Raw genomic sequence first — 18,177 nt, forward strand, 5'->3', positions numbered from 1 at the left:
TAGTGATTCTTTGCCCTTCTTTACACATCAATATCACGTTCACGGAGAGAGCATGGATGCTGAAGAACTCGTTCACATAGTTCTGTTTGGGTTGTGTCGGGTTTTGTTACATTAGATTTAAAAACCGATTAATGTACTATAAGATGGCGTGTGACGACCTGCTCAAACAAATTTTCTCTGAGGATAAAAAAAGTACTGAGGTGTGTGTGTGCCCCCATGCATGGATAAGCGAGAAAGACTAGCAGCACTCGTCTTGGATAGTAAGGGTAAACAATACGTGGGTGAAAACATCACCATCGATAAAATTTATAAAACGGAGCATTGAAGAAGTCAATAAACTGTAAGTAAGATATAAAACAGACTAAGCGCCGAAATGATGAAAACCATAGGGTTGGTTATGACGTAACTCTACACTGGTGTAGCTTTGTAGCTCCTTCCCATTCTGCCAGAATGTCTACACTATTTGTGTGAAGCCCTTTAGGCAGATCAGTTGATCGGTAACGCCTTGAGCAATATCACCTGCGAGCTGTATCATCGATCGGTATGGTCTTAGCTCCCATCACCGCGTCGATCATTATCGTGATGCATTGTCAATTTAAACATTCAGTGTTCACCTAACGATATACAAGATGACGGATGTGATAACGCACCATGAAACAACAAATTCAATCTCAACACCTATGGAGAAAACCACTGAGGTGGTTGATAAAAACCCTGATTAGGATAACAAAAACAAGGCAGCTGCTGGTAAAAAAGGCGGTTCAGCTAGTCATCATAAACCAATCAATAATCGACCATGGATCCCCTACACCATGGTATCCACTTTCGTGGGTATCAGTGCAGCTGTATGGTTAAATAAAATTAAACAAGACAAAAAGTTACCCCCTTCTCCACCTATCACGTCGCCATGGTCAGCGACCTAGGTATAGGCTAAGCATGATTAAGAAATATGGTCACAAAGCAATAATGGGCATGGGCATGCTTGTCCTAGATTTGGGACTGACTGTGGCCACCAAAGATATGATCATCAAGCAAGGGATCATTCCAGAAAACCTACTAAAGTAATATCATTATTTATAAATAAATAGCCCTGAAGGTTATAGTCAATGCATTTTCAGGCAGCAATGATCTTTTTTCTACATTAATTTACAATTGAATGCATTTGAAATAGAAAAAGAATAGAAACATCATGATTTACCCATTGAGAAATTACAGGCTGCGCAAGCCGAATACCCGAAAAAACGAATGCAAAGAATGGATTTTATCAATGACCAACTCAAGCGAGAAGGTCACGTTGAGCGAACCTTTAAAGATGTGGATGAGAGCATGCGCGAATATTTTCTCGTCACGGGAAAACAATTGGAAGCACTTATTAGTATGCCCACCCTCTCGTACTACAAGCCTTCCCAGGGTCTGAAAGACTGTCAGTTGATCTTCGTGATGTTAGGCCTAGCTACGACGGTGCTCATTGCTAAGCAATTAGACTAATGTTCATCTACGTGCATAATCACACTACTTGCAAAGTCAATTACACTAATGTTCATCCATGTGCATGAAGCAACCAAGATGAGACCCGATCCGTATCATTGCAAATACGTACTTCTGGGAAAAGCCGAGACTTGCAGCAAGAAATGCACGACCGACTATTGTCGAATACACATGATGTCTATCAGAAAGTGGTTTCGTGAACTACACGTGTCATGTTTGTGGTATTTGGAGTGAGATGCCATTATGGTCTATGTAAAGCCTATGGAAATAACTTATTTATGAAAAGAAGAAAGATTATCTCAAAGAACGTAATCTACCACTTAGAATAATACATTTTAAAAAAATGCTAAAAATAAAAAACAACTTTTTTGCATATAACAATAAATTAGAGACTCGACTTTGCATTTGAATATAGCGGATTAATTAGATTATACTTCGCAAGTGGATAGCAAATCAGTCAGACATTTGACCTTGCATTTGAACATTGTGAATCAATTAGAGATTAGACTTCGCAAGTGGATATAGCAAACCAATTAGACATATGACTTTGCAATTGGATATAACAACAATGGCTACAGTCAAAGGAGCTCAAAGCGATGGCTAGAGCACGTGGTCTGGTGGGTTATTCTGTATGAGGAAATCCCAGCTGTTGACCTCGCTCGACATCAAATATGTCAAGCCACCATTTGAATATAGCGAATCAAGTAGAGATTAGACTTCGCAAGTGGATATAACAACAATGGCTACAGTCAAAGGAGCTCAAAGCAATGGCTAGAGTACGTGGTCTGGTGGGTTATTCTGTATGAGGAAATCCCAGCTGTTGACCTCGCTCGACATCAAATATGTCAAGCCACCAACTGTAAAAGATCTGAAAAGCCAGACGAGAGAAGACGGACTGAACGGTTATTCTTATTAATGACCATATCCACTTGTAGGCCTTGCTGGGATACAGTAAACTGCTGGAATTGAGATTTGTGCCGGCAGAACGTCGTCATATGAGCGAAATATTCTCAAGCACGACGTTAAACCCACTTTCACCTCACCTTGTGCCGGCAGAACAAGCTGTTGGTAAATATCTGACAGGCTGGCGGATGACCGTCCATTCTAATATTAACATTGATGACGTTAAATCCGTGATAGCTAGCAAGATAAACTAAGAGTTGGACGGTTTGAAAAGTATCAAATACCAGCTCATGATAAAAATGTCACTAAACAAACAACATTTGAATAATAGTACCGGGTACATTGAACCTTAATTTCAGAGGCAAACAAGAAGTCATCATCCAATCCGACTATCTGTTCGACGATCGCTATTTCGTTGAAAAAAAATTCAAGAACCAATGGAACGATGGTTCCGGGTGAGTGGTGGGTAGAATTGATACCATCTATTTGGATATTGCAAATTACATGGCATTCAAAGGCGGATCAGGCAGGTTGCCTCCATATTACAAGAAAAAGAAGGCCATAGCTAACGTTAAAAACAAAGATAACAACTGCTTAAAATGGGTATTGAAATCTGCCTGATTGCCAGCAGACACTCATTCAGATAGAACCTCAAGCTATCCCAAATGATGACGATGTTCTTAACTTTCAGGGTATAGACACTCGTTACCCAATCTACCAAATTGCTAAGGTGGAAAAAACAAAACAATTTGCCTATAAATGTATCCGAACACAATAAGGGTACTATCGTACACAGAATAAGCCCAGTTCCGGAAAAGATAGCCAGGATCAATTTATTTCTGGTTGAAAAGGACGGTAAAGTGATCAAACAAAACATAATGGAGAAACCCACTTGATATTTGAGAAGCTCACAAGGAGGACTGTCGAGGTGTTGGACAGACTGCTGTCAGGATTGACATGCCTAAAGAGAATGAAAACAGAATGAAATTTATAAACCATAACAAACAAAAGCCCATACCCTACGTCATTTACACCGACTTCAAAGCCCTCATCAGAAGAATCGAACACACCATGCCGACACGAATAAACAAAAAAAACACAAGAACACGAGGCTTGTGGGTTTGTTTGCCTGGTCGCCCAATGCGATGGGAAAACCAATGCTCCCGTGATCTACAGAGGCCACGTCACGGCTGAAAGAATTCTCACCTGTCTACAAAACCAAAAAGAAAACAATCAGGAAAACTTTATCTAACATTTTGCCCATACGTATGATGACGGATGACTGGAGAGGTCATAATAAAGCAAAGAGTTGCCATGTGTGCGACCAACCCCTGAACAGTGATTCCGTGAGATATCATTGTGACGTCACGGGTCATTACAGAGGCGCTGGCCACAACGCGTGTAACTTGAAGCTTAAAATCGATCCCAAGAACATCCACATCCCCGTGGTGTTTTACAACCTTCGCGGTTACGATTCTCACTTAACCATGGAAGCTATCTCGAAAATCGATGGCAACTTAACATGCATCCCCAACAACATGGAAAAATACATCTTGTTCTCGTAAGACAGCCTCAAATTCATAGACAGCACCCAGTTTCTGCTATCATCGCTTGACAGTTTAGTGAAGGCGAACAATCCGGACGCCTTCGCTATCATGAATGAATTCACTGACGTGTCGACACGACCCGTGTTGCTAAGGAAGGGTGTTTTTCCCTTTGAGTACATGGATGATTGGTCTAGATTCACCGAAACACAATTACTTCCCATTGACTGCTTTCACCTGTGCTCTTTAGTGCTCTTATCTGTGTATTTGTTTACTATCCCAGTGCTTACTGAAATGTGATATCTTGTGATTCCTTGTTTTGTTCTGTCTCATGTGTTTTACGATGCAACCAGAATTTCCTTCGCAATAATAGCATTATCATATTTCTTACGGTATTTAGCCCCGTCAATAGAACAGCGCATCAGTTAGCCATGAACAACGATTGCTGATTGAGAACACCGACACATGGGTGTAGAGCGCAATTTATTTTTTAAGTATCAGTACAGGCGACGTGTGCTGGTCCGAGTGGTGACGTGTACACATGGAGTGAGGATTCGCTCTTGAACAGGAGTATGTGGACAAACATGCGTAGACAGTTCTATAGAAAGTCCCTGTTTCTGTTATTGACTCAATCCGTGTTTTTATTACCATCCTCATGCTGTGTGCCCTCCTTGTCATGGGGGAGACAGCGGCGGTACAGGAACGGTACCAGAAACCTTGGTTCAACATCTCCAACACGGTTCATGCCTGAAAGTAATGGGCCTATGAAGGAAACGTATGATTCGGCATTATAGGAAGGGTAGTGTTAATGCTAGGCTGGGTTGTGTGAGCGCATGGGTGTCTAGTGTGAGTGTTAGGGTGGCTAGTGTGAGTGTTAGGCTGGGTAGTATGAGTGTTAGGCTGGGTTGTGTGAGCGTATGGATGTCGGGTGTGAGCGTTAGGGTGTGTAGTGTGAGTGTTAAGTGGGTAGTGTGAGTGTTGCAGTGGATTTTATGAGTGTTGGGATGGGTAGTGTTAATAGTGGGTGGGTTGTGTGACTGTTGAGGTAGTTAGTGTGAGTGTTTGGGTGGATTGTGTGAGTGTTTGGGTGGATCGTGTGAGTCTTGAAATGGGTAGTGTGTGTGTTGGGGCGGGTAGTGTGAGTATTGGTGTAGGTAGTGTGAGTGTTGGAATGGGTAGTGTGAGTGTTTTGGTTGATCGTGTGAGTGTTGGAGTGGGTAGTGTGAGTGTTGGTGTGGGTAGTGTGAGTGTTCAGGTGGGTAGTGTGAGTGTTGGTGTGGGTAGTGTGAGCGTTGGGTGGGTAATGTGAGTGTTGGGGTGGGTAGTGTGAGTGTTGGAGTGGGTAGTGTGAGTGTTGGAATGGATAGTGTGAGTGTTTTGGTTGATCGTGTGAGTATTGGAGTGGGTAGTGTGAGAGTTGGTGTGGGTAGGGTGAGTGTTCAGGTGGGTAGTGTGAGTGTTGGTGTGGGTAGTGTGAGCGTTGGGTGGGTAATGTGAGTGTTGGGGTGGGTAGTGTGAGTGTTGGAGTGGGTAGTGTGAGCGTTGAAGTGGGTAGTGTGAACGTTGGGGCTGGTAGTGTGAGCGTTGGAGTGGGTAGTGTGAACGTTGGGGTGGGTAGTGTGAGCGTTGGGGTGGGTAGTGTGAGTGTTGGAGTGGGTAGTGTGAGTGTTGGAGTGGGTAGTGTGAGTGTTGGAGTGGATAGTGTGAACGTTGGAGTGGGTAGTGTGAACGTTGGAGTGGGGAGTGTGAGCGTTTAAGTGGGTAGTATTTTGCATTTTTGTTTGACCCGTTTGTTGGACTCCATTTTTGTTTTCTGTGTGTTGGGAATGGCAAGTCCCTAGGTGGGTTGACTATTGAAGGAAGGAGAACAAGGAAGACAAATCAGTTCTCTCTATACTCAAGCCTTCATTTGTTGGTTTTCCTTCATATTTTATGATTATTTTTTCTCCGTGTCCCCGAAACCACATTACCTATACTACTCGTGGCATGAAGAATGTTTTTTGAGTGGTAAGTCGATTAATGTTCAGTGATTAGTGGAATATTACTTAGTGTTTAGTGGAATATTGTTTTGTGGCATGTAGAATATTGGTTAGTGATTAGTGGAATATTATTGAGTGGCATATGGAACCTTGTTGGGTGACATGTGAAATATTATTTTGTGGCATGTAGAATATTGGTTAGTGATTAATGGAATATTATGGAGTGACAACTGGAGTAGTGTTAAGTGGCATGTGATATAGTGTTGTCTGACAAGTGGAATATTGTTGAGTGATGTGTGGTAAGTATTTGAATGATTAGTGGAATATTGTTGAGTGATTAGTGGAATATTTTTAGTGGCATGTAGAATATTGTTGAGTGTCATACGGAACATTGTTGAGTGGCAATTGGTATATAGTTGAGTGATTTGTGGAATACTGTTTAGTGATTAGTGGAATATTGTTTCGTGGCATGTGTAATAATAACAATGGCATTAATATTGTGTTATATTCATGTCATGAAAGCATACTCATAGCGCATACCCTCAAGCGATAGTAACAGATGTAGTTGAGTTCTTCACAATGGTGTGAGTTTGGGTTTCCTTTGTTTTCAGGTATAGTTCCTGAAAATGTGTGTTTTAGGACTGGTTCTAAAAGTTTCTAGAGATGGAATCAACTTCAGCAATTCGGGTAGAGAGGTCCACAGAGGGGCGGCTGACAGAGAGAAGGATCTGGAGCTGGAAGTTTTCAGCTTGGTGACAGGTACCCGAAGGAGGTGTTGTTGACTAGTTCTTGAAGGGCGGTGTGGGACAGTCAGATCACTCAGGCAGCCAGGTCCAGAACCATGGAGAGCGAGAGTATTTCGAATATGATTCGCTGAGGAAAGCAGAGCCAGTGAAGCGAGTTGAGCACTGGTGTGATGATTGCCTTAAAGCTCGTCCACGTGACCAATCTGGCAGCATAGTTCTGGGTGTGCTGCAGGCATCTCATCTGTTGATGGGTGATTTCACACAGCAAGCTGTTCCAATAATCTGTTCGAGAGAATATCAGAGATCTCACAAGGGAGGCAGCTGCATCTGTCGTCAGAAAAGGGCACTGATGTTCCTGAGGCTCAACTGATCTTCCATGGATAGCGAGGAGTCAAGGTACACACAGAGGATCTTGATAGATGACTTGAAGGTTATGTCTTCTGAATATTTTTGTTGATTCGTGGAATATTGTTGAGTGATGATGGGAATATTGTTGAGTGATAATTGGAATATTGTTGAGTGATAATTGGAATATTGTTGAGTAATAATTGGAATATTGTTGAGTGATAATTGGAATATTGTTGAGTGATGATGGGAATATTGTTGAGTGATAATTGGAATATTGTTGAGTGATAATTGGAATATTGTTGAGTAATAATTGGAATATTGTTGAGTGATAATTGGAATATTGTTGAGTGATGATGGGAATATTGTTGAGTGATAATTGGAATATTGTTGAGTGATAATTGGAATATTGTTGAGTAATAATTGGAATATTGTTGAGTGATAATTGGAATATTGTTGAGTGATGATGGGAATATTGTTGAGTAATAATTGGAATATTGTTGAGTGATAATTGGAATATTGTTGAGTGATGATGGGAATATTGTTGAGTGATAATTGGAATATTGTTGAGTGATAATTGGAATATTGCTGAGTGGCATGTGGCATGTGGAATATTGTGTGGTATATAATGGAGTAGGTTATAGTTGAGTGATTATTGGAATATTGTTGTGCTGCATGTGGAACCTGGTTGAGGAACAACATACTGTGGAGTGTCTGACATTAGCATTGTTGTTATCCACACCTGGAATAGATGAAGACACAAAGGGACATGCATACCAACTGCTCGCTGTGCCACTCACCTGTGGCACCTGTTTTGCAGGTATGTTTGTATTGGTAAACATGAGAACAAATATTCTTTGTTATCTTATGTTTAGTCAGCATAGCTCAGTGACTTCAATGACCGCACAGACGTCCTGACATTCCAAACACTGAATGGTTCCCAGTGGAGCACATCCAGGGAGTCACCATACAGATGGGATGACCACCTAGTGCGGCGCTAAAACTACTTTAGAGGTAAATTACCTGTCATGGCGCTCACTAGTAGACCCACGCCAACCACCGTGGCAGCACCAATAGCTGGATACCAAAGATAGGACACTGTGTACAGGGTGGAGATACCAGTACTGAAACATGGTAGAGAGGACACTGTGTACAGGGTGGAGATACCAGCACTGAAACATGGTAGAGAGGACACTGTGTACAGGGTGGTGATACCAGTACTGAAACAGGGTAGAGAGGACACTGTGTACAGGGAGGAGATACCAGTACTGAAACATGGTAGAGAGGACACTGTGTACAGGGTGGTGATACCAGTACAGAAACATAGTAGTGAGGACACTGTGTACAGGGTGGACATACCAGTACTGAAACATGGTAGAGAGGACACTGTGTACAGGGAGGAGATACCAGTACTGATACATGGTAGAGAGGACACTGTGTACAGGGTGGAGATACCAGTACTGAAACATGGTAGAGAGGACACTGTGTACAGGGTGGAGATACCAGTACTGAAACATGGTAGAGAGGACACTGTGTACAGGGAGGAGATACCAGTACTGAAACATGGTAGAGAGGACACTGTGTATAGGGAGGAGATACTAGTGCAGAGATTATCACAGACAAGCTTATACTGGGACCTGAAGCAACAAGGATAGCGGTGATGTCAGTTAGTGACAGCTGCAAGTGCGGCAGGGAATGTGTTATACGCTTGTTTCACCATTACTCTGGAGGGTAGTGCTGGCATCTCTGGCACACAGTTGACGATGAAACAGCAGAGCGTCACACTCCAGTGTGGCCGCTCACATAATCACACATCATCATTGGACGTCTAGAAGACTCTCTCATGTCATGTCCTCTGCCCTTTACAATTTGACGGACAGTTTCATTACTTGCACGAACTCAGCATACTCACTACTCGACAGGACCTTGAACTGTTGTAAGGTTTGAGGACATTGTTGTCGCCATGGAGATGGTGCTGTTGGGGACGCTGCAGTTGTTCGTGGGGTACTCAAGGCTAGACGGTGTTCCTACAACGGTGTAAGCTCCTATAGAGATCCAGAGAGGGAACACCAATCCCAGCACACCGCCCACCACTGCTCCCTGTAGAACATAATATACCAAAAACAGGAACACCGCCGACCACTGCTCCCTGTAGAACATAATATACCGTAAACAGGAACACCGCCGACCAATGCTCCCTGTAGAACATAATATACCGTAAGCAACATTACAAGATTGAAAGATGAAAGGCGCTGACAGTACTTTATCGAACGATGATGTACACATCAAGCATTACGTCACAATGTATTGGCGCCAGTACACCATTCTCGTCTGCCCTCTTGTAATCAAACACTTTTACTTTACGTCACAATGCATGTCAGATGTCATCGCCTCGTACAGTCTCCTACAGTAAACTTCTCTTTACCACCCAGTTTCTTGGTTTGAAGTTGCTGCACTCGGCTAACATCATTTGTGGAAACATCACTCATATTTTTGCGACTGATGTAATGTCTCAGTTCGACTCACAATTAACTGAAGTCACACAAACTGAGCGAAGTATCGTACAATTTTCAGTATGAAGAGTTCTTCAGTTGTATACCGGATGTTGGTGAATCCAACATCCAGACATGCGTCTTCGCGTCAAATGCAATCCACTGACCGTGTCCCCAAAAGTTTCTACATTGCCAGATTTTGAAAATTTTCAAGCCAAACTCAGTGAAATCAGTGAAACATTATCAGCTATCAGGATTAGAAGTAGTTGAAAGCAGCTGACAGGCGAGGAAAATGTGCAGGTACGTACTGTTTTACAAGAAAACTCTGTTTTACATGAAAATGCAACCGGGATTCTTAAGTCTGATAACAAAAATGGCGGGATAGCGAGCCAGGACGGCCTAGTCAACCCGCTGCTACCGACATCCTGAGGAAATTCGACTGTGTTAGAGTCAGTTTAACCAAATCCTGATTCCAAATGAACTGCGTGTGTTTGACACGAAACAGGGTAGTACACAGGAAATTCAGGCGGTGGTAACATTACTGTTTTGTCACCTCAGGTTTTTAAAGCAAGAAATATAGGTAATTTTCTTAGAAACTGGAAAATAATATGGTTATATATTGTTTCATATTTAAGTTTCACACGTCTACCCATTACTGTTTACCACTATTAGACTTTGAATTATTTGTATATGGTGACCCTTGTATGTGACTTGGATTGCACCTGTGTATCGGGGTACCGGCAATAAACTCAGTTGAGCTCAGTTGTGTTGTGACGTTGGTTTGAAGAAAACAGCGACACGGCAACGTTCGCAACGTTCACATTCCCAGAAACCACCCGTGGAATGTCGTGTGACTAGTCAGCTTCATCTGGATGTACTGATCCAAACTTAAACTGGTAGTAGAGATGAGACAGTCATGTTGCCCCATATAGTTTACGTTCCACACAGATGTAATCAAAATAATTTAGAGAAGATATTTAACCCGAACGTAAACCGTCATCAAACTGTTTATCATTTGGTTTTTTTTCTGGTAACGTGTGCAATAACGTAGGGGGCAGACTCGTCAATAGTACAGTCAGCAGTTAGAACACTTAGATTGTTAATTTAGGTCACCGACACCGTCGCTTTTCTGTTTGTTTTCTGCCTCACATTTATCGTCGGTAAGTATTAAATTTGGCTTCTTAGAACGAAAATGCAGTTTACTCTACCACCATGTGCCGAAAGCCATTATAAACGCAATTGGTATTTGTTGTCTTAGAACTTACAAAAGTTATATTTAATGTTTTATGTAGGGATAAAAGGCTGTTATTTTGGCCCATTTCGAGTTCGAGTCCCCGAGCATTCCTCTCGCATGAACTTTGATGCTTAAAACTGAACCTTTGACAGTTCTCGTAAACAGAACCACATTCACGAAACACGTTGTGCATCATCCTCGATATCTCCAGGGTATACGTTACGATCACTCTGCACTATACCCTGGATGCATCCACGCCTTGGCCCGATAATTATATTACCTCCCTTTGCTGGCTCCTCATTCTCACAGTAGCCAATCAGCTAAGCCGCCGTTACATCAGAGCTTGCCAGTGTCAACAGCTTGACAGCGGTCGCAGTCGCGAAGGTTTGTTCGCAGTACCACTCAGATTTGAGAAATAATACAAACAAATTGACAGATCTGAAACTTTACAACACATGTAAAAGAACTCCTTCCACATCTTCAGAGTGCCCACTGCATCAATTGTGTTGCCAAGTTTAAACGGTTAGATAATTTAAGAAGTGAAAGTGAGTTGTGACTGGTTCGCTCAACTTCCCAGCGTAGACACCTGAGTGGATAAAAAGCCAGGCAAGGGAGGTAATAAAATCAACATAAAAAGCCGTGGATGCATCCAGGGTATAGTGCAGAGTGATCGTAACGTATACCCTGGAGATATCGAGGATGGTTGTGCATGTGCATTACCTGCACCCAGGCTCTTTAAAGATACAAGGAATTGTGAAACCCAACCACTTTGATAAAATGCCACGCTTGACACAAGCCTAAAGGAATCAGGCTATCGGTGTGGTGAGCCAAGGTGCTTCAGACCTGATGATGTGTTGCTGATCGTCCACGGCCTGGTGCATCACCTGTGACGACAGCTCGACAAGACCGTAATATCCGAATTTCAGTCTTGCGAAATCAGTTCCGAACTGCTGCTGATGCGGCAAGGAGGACATTTGGGACAAGACAACGTCATGTCGGCGCTCAAACGGTGCGAAGAAGCCTTGCTGCTTTCAACATCCGGTGTCGTCGCCGGTCCCATGTTCCAACGTTATTGCATTGCCACAGACTTACCAGGCAGCGATGGGCAGCTCATGGGGCCAATCTTGGCAACAAGCCATGGCGAGATGTCATGTTTGCAGATGAAGAAGAGGAAAACATATCATAGAAAGACTGTCGTCAGTCTGACTTGGTACATTTGTACATATTATATAAAGTCCTGTATAATGATGAGGACTTTACTTACAATCCAGTTGGCCCACGGGAAGAACGCGCCCAGGATGAACAAGCCGAGCATCGGTCCAGTTGCTGCACCCGTGAAGCTGAGACACACCTGGTAACATCACAACATGTGAATCTGAGACACGCCTGGTAACATCACAACATGTGAAGCTAAGACACACCTGGTCACATCACAACATGTGAATCTGAGACACACCTGGTAACATCACAACATGTGAAGCTGAGATACACCTGGTAACATCATAACACGTGAATCTGAGAGACACCTGGTAACATCATAACATGTGAAGCTGAGACACACCTGGTAACATCACAACATGTGAATCTGAGCGACACATGGTAACATCACAACATGTGAAGCTGAGACACGCCTGGTAACATCACAACATGTGAAGCTAAGACACACCTGGTAACATCACAATGAAACTGAGAGACACATGGTAACATCACAACATGTGAAGCTGAGACACGCCTGGTAACATCACAGCATGTGAAGCTAAGACACACCTGGTAGCATCACAATGACACTGGGAGACACATGGTAACATCACAACATGTGAAGCTGAGACGCGCCTGGCAACATCACAATATGTGAAGCTGAGACACGCCTGGTAACATCACAACATGTGAAGCTGAGACACACCTGGTAACATCACAATGAAGCATGAAAGACACATGGTTAACATCACAATATGTGAAGCTGAGACACACCTGGTAACATCACATGTAAAGCTAAGCCACGCCTGGTAACATTGATTATGTGAAGGTCTTCCTACAGTTTACCCCTATATTCACCCAAGATCTTACTACAGTTTACACCCTGTCCTCACCTGGGACCTAACTACAGTTTACCCCCTGTCCTCACCTGAGATCTTACTGTAGTTTACCCCCTGCCCTCACCTGAGATCTTCCTACAGTTTACCCCCTGCCCTCACCTGAGATCTTCCTACAGTTTACCCCCTGCCCTCACCTGAGATCTTCCTACAGTTTACACCCTGCCTCACCTGAGATCTTCCTACAGTTTACACCCTATCCTCACCTGAGATCTTACTACAGTTTACCCCCTGCCCTTACCTGAGATCTTACTACAGTTTACCCCCTGTCCTCACCTGCGATCGTCCCACGGTTTACCTTCTGATCTCACCTGTAAGATTGTCCCACCCAAGTGCATGGTCATAAAAGACACACCAATGTCCGCGGCACCGAAGAACAGCACTGTGAAGTAAAGCAAATGTTATATATTATGTCCCTGACTTATCAATTTGGATTGATTGGGAATATTCTCGGGAAAATTGTAAGTAAAATATGTCGTTCATACGCTTTAGTTTTGCAGTCATCTGACCAACCACTCGCCCAATACAAAAGTGGCATATCGTGTGAACCTTACATCAAATACCATTGTCAGTTTGTAAATATTTGAAGAAGAGTGTGAGGTCTAACATCTTACCAAGCAGCTTGGTGATGAGTGTCTCCTGAGCTTCTGTGAGTCTGTCTCCAAGGACTGGTTTGAAGAAATCCTCCCAACACACGGCAGACAGAGCATTGAGAGACGACGACATGGTGCTGAAATGATTCAATGGGAAGCATGACACACTCAACATACGACAGACAGAAAACTGAGACATAATGACATGGTGCTGAAGTGATTCAATTGGAAGCATGGCACTCTCAGAAGGTACCTTAGAACATGGACCAGACATGGACGTGATGGACCACACATGAAGTCAGCAACAACATACACTTTCCACGTGAGGGTTTGACTGGAATGAAGTGTCCGTACCTGAGTGCTCCGCGACAATGAACTAGTAGTAAGACATTAGGAGTTCAGTTCCCTCTGGCAGTGTTATTTCTGGCCAATTGAGGTCCCAGTGGCGGGTAAAAATGGAGGGTTTTTTAAGATAGAAAGAATAGATGAAGAGGGAAAATAGCACAATATTGTCCACGGGTAGCTTCAGTCCCCAAGGAGTCAGGCGAGACCCCTTTTTAGAGATCTACCCCTCCATAGAGGCTTCATTGGGATACGAACTCACAATGCAGACTTGTGCAGCTGTACATCAGACGACTGTTCTCTGCAGTAACTCCAGACTCAAGCCACCACGGCCCCGATGCTGAAATTCTTTTATATTCCTGCATCAATCAGCCAATCAGGTGGTACCTATATGTCATTGCAACAAACTTTGCCAGTCTAAAAATAAATTAGGTCAATCGGCTTGCCAATGTTTGTCATTCTTAGCCTCAAAAATAGCCAATTAACAGTGCGAATATTACACCCATGGGTGGTCTTACCAGCCCTGGGGACAACTAACTACTTTATGTCTGAAGTACACATTCCACAAGAGTGTAATTAGTATATTAAGAAACAAAGCGAGACGTGTATGTGTAATACATGATGCAATAAAGAGCTTAAATTTGCCATGTCACAGCAGGGTTTATAGTCGGATGGTAGAGTACTATATTTTAGAGTTTGAATCGTGCTTAGGGGCACATTTTCTTTTTCAAATACTACGTTTTAGCGATCAAATTGCGCTGAGAGACAAAACTGTATTTTACAAACGTATTCAAGTTTTACATTTTTTGTATATTTATATATTTGTTTTAATTATTTGATTTCAACCCTCATCTCCTAGTAAAACCGAAAACGTGAGGCATTTGTGTGACTAATGTCCCCGATAATAACTGTAAAAGTCAGTGACCTCACGATAGATGGGGTCTAACATAAACAGGTCCTGTACAGGTCAGGGTGGGCTTTATCTCGAGGTCATGATTGAGTAAATCATCCATGAGGTGTTGTACCCGTTCGGTACCCACCAAACCTAAGCTATTGTACAGGGTCGTGAATTGACCTCGTCTACTCACTTAGCGTAGAGCTGAATGAATATCTAGCCCCTTGACGTCCACCCCGACGTAATTGAACAAACGTTTCTCGAACAATCTCCGCATGATACATTTTCATTTACTATATTATATCTACTAGTGAGATGGGGGGTAAATACAGTGTCATAGGGGACGATGAGCAATTCCTCTGGCACGAATCCGTCGGTCCTTGAGGTGATATCCATTACTGTTGTACGTGTTGATGGACCACGTCGGGTCCGTGGCACATTGTTGACTTCCTCCCTTGAGTTCGCCAGCCTGGCATAAATGCATCACGCTGATCCGACCCGACAGTTTCTGCTCTTTTTTACCACTGTGACGTGGCTGAAGTCAAAAGTCACTATTTCATTTTGATGGCATCAGAGGGTTTCTTGTCTATGAGTCACATCACTTCATTGCTGATTGCCAACACCACTTGGGGTAAACGCGTCACTCATTCCGTTTATCGTTTCTTGGGCGTCACCATTTCATGTGCATACTGGTGTCCGAACAAGTGTTCAGCTAAGGTGCAAGTAAACCTCTTGACAAATGCTTGGCTATGATGCACTGGCACTGTGCCACGCCTGACCTCGACCTCGTGTTTGTCTAGCATAATGCCCCTGAACCTGCGTCCTGGGTCGACTTGCAATTCGACAAGCCACATCAAAGGCCTCCGTTTATAGATATGCTCCAGTGCATGGGCCACTTGAGTCAAATCTTTCTCGGTTAACGCCTCGACGTCTTTGTAGCAACAGGTAACATCCACGATGGTCAGGGCATATTTATACATTTTACGTTTCACCCAGTCGTGTGAGAAAAACAAGAGGTCAGCCTGATGCACTCGAATGGAGCCTGATGCACATCAAACGTTCTTCTTGGTATGTATCGGGGAGCCTGCAAGTAGATTTGCCATAGGGCTTGCTTCATTAAACAGCCGTTAGCCACGTCTTGGGAGACCTCTGCAGCTTCAGCAAGCTTGGGGATAGCACTTGTGCCTTTCCAGTTTCCCTGTGGGCTGTAGTATATCATCTATATGATTGTGTATTTAATGATATTTTCCCTTTAATACAATGGTGTCCAATACATGTCTTGAAACCATCCCCAGCAATCCATCTCTTCCAGACCAGGGCATGGTCTGGGCTATAATGGCTCATGTCGTATAAATCTATTTTTTTTCTGCCATATCCCGTTACACGTCCTCAGCATGAATTTCCATCAACAAGGAAATGGTGACAGTGAACACACTTCACACTGAGGGCTGCTAAATCATCATTTAATATCTTGTTTCTGTTAAAGGACAGGCTTGTTATTAAGTTTCTATATTTTTCTTCCTCACTGGATCTGACTAATTTCACATTGACACATCTCTTCTAATTCTCTATCTCATTTCTAATTCTCATGAGTTATTCATGAGTTTGTATAATATTTTTTCGAAGTTAGAGGTGGCCTGCTTTCTCAAATCCGTGCTCAGTCTGATGTTCGCTTCCATTCAGGGACTTTGATCAAATTTTAGAATTTGGTGCATTTTTATCCGGTTCATACAAAATGACAAATACAGCTGTAGATTTCCATAATTCCTTAATTTTTTTGTTCGGTACAGGTTTTTCTACGTTGCCGAGTTTAATTATTTTTCTACCAACTTCAGCTGATAGTTGGACATCATTTCTTGCTTCATCATGCAATAACATTTGTTCATGGAGTTCCACGGAATAGTCCAAGTCCACTTTGATGTAGCCCTTGGCATGGAATACTCTCAGATACATGACATAGTCCAAGTCCACTTCAGGTGATGTAGCCCTTGTTCTCAAGAAACACGTGGAATACTGCCATGTGAATGCCATAACAGATACATGACATAGTCTGTGAATAACACCAATTTCACATCAGTCTTTTTTAACAAGGCATCCCACGATCGGCCCGGGACGGAAAAATACCAGGCTGGGTCAAGATGATATTAAAACTAAACTTCAAACACATCTGCGAGTAGCAGCACATCCGTTTTCAAGTATAGATCAAGATAATCACCTCAATGTTTACAACCTAGGATATACCACACATGGATGGCGTGCTCGTAATCATCCTGTGATGTATTTGATTCGGTTAAGTGACTACGAATTGTGTTTCAGCAATTTCGAGACCAATCGTTGATGTATTCCTGAGCAAAATAAATGCCTTGAGACTCGGTCAGTATATGTATTGGTAATGTTAAAATGGTTTGTTGGCATTAACAATAATATCAAGAGATGAAAGTAGAAAGTGTGCACTGCACAGACTGCCCAACGAGAACGAGATGTATTTTTATATGTTATTGGGAATACATGTTAAGTTGCCATCAAGATAGTCTGCATGGTGAGGTGGGCATCGTAACTGTGTAGATTGTGCAACACCACAGGGATGAGTATGTTTTTTGGAATATATTCTAAGCTTCAAGTTACACATGTTGTGGGCGGCACCTCTGTAATTACTCGTGACGCGACAATGATCTCTCATGGTTTATAATCTAGATGTAACGGAGCCCATTATAATCTCACATGTTTATAATATACTAATCAAAGATTGCTGTTGAACTAATTGAAGGTTATTTCCTACCCTATTGTATAGTCCAGATGGGATAGTAGCCGGCCATGGATGAAGTCGCTAACATATTGAAAACCGTGGACAGCTTTCACTTGTGACAAGTCAGCAACATCACAAAGCATCTCGAAGACTGACTGACTGACTGAGTTTAGTTTTACGACGCTTTTAGTAATATTCCAGCAATATCACGGCGGGGGGACACCAGAAATGGGCTTAACACATTGTGCCCATGTGGGGAATCGAACCCGGGTCTTCGGCGTGACAAGCCAACGCTTTAACCACTAGGCTACCCCATCGCCCGCATCTCGAAGAAGAGCAGGATATACGAATCAGATTGTACCATAGAGCCATTAATGCTATCGACGGAGTGGACATGGCATGGTGCTTGGTGTGGCAGGTGCCGGTTTATTGGCCACACTAGTTGACGCAGCAATCATGATCTCCATAGAGCCTCAGGGTTAACTGGAATAGCTGTGAAATTTATTTCGCATTGGCTGCAACGTAAAGCATTGAAATACAACAGTTTTCGCATTCTGGATGGAATGAAGTTGAATACAGTCGAGGATCACGTCTCGACAACCACGGCCTACAGTAAGAACTCCGAAGAAGAGTTTTGTTTGATGTCGTTGGAACTCTCCAAATACCACAGTCAATATGAAACAAGAGATTTGAACCAAGACTCGCAAAACCATGGACATCAGCAAAGGAGAGAACAAAAGTTCATAGAACAGGGGAAACAACAGTCCCTTCAATCAG

The 18,177-nt window shown here is 42.9% G+C and overlaps 1 protein-coding gene across 1 annotated transcript in view; it reads right to left on the reverse strand.

Annotated features, from left to right (window-relative positions):
• The window catches only part of LOC124258421 (sodium-coupled monocarboxylate transporter 1-like), a 104,767-nt gene that overhangs the window by 63,896 nt on the left and 22,694 nt on the right, over positions 1-18,177 (reverse strand). Inside the window, exons 10-14 of the mRNA XM_046692517.1 lie at positions 13,439-13,554; positions 13,136-13,206; positions 11,996-12,082; positions 8,918-9,105; positions 8,029-8,129 (exon numbers count right to left, since the gene is read on the reverse strand). Of these exons, the coding sequence (XP_046548473.1) occupies positions 8,029-8,129; positions 8,918-9,105; positions 11,996-12,082; positions 13,136-13,206; positions 13,439-13,554 (563 nt within the window). The remainder of the gene's footprint in view (positions 1-8,028; positions 8,130-8,917; positions 9,106-11,995; positions 12,083-13,135; positions 13,207-13,438; positions 13,555-18,177) is intronic.

This window comes from Haliotis rubra, unplaced genomic scaffold (genome assembly GCF_003918875.1).
Source record: "Haliotis rubra isolate DU_JTF1 unplaced genomic scaffold, ASM391887v1 Scf692, whole genome shotgun sequence".
Taxonomy (NCBI): Eukaryota; Metazoa; Mollusca; class Gastropoda; order Lepetellida; family Haliotidae; genus Haliotis; species Haliotis rubra.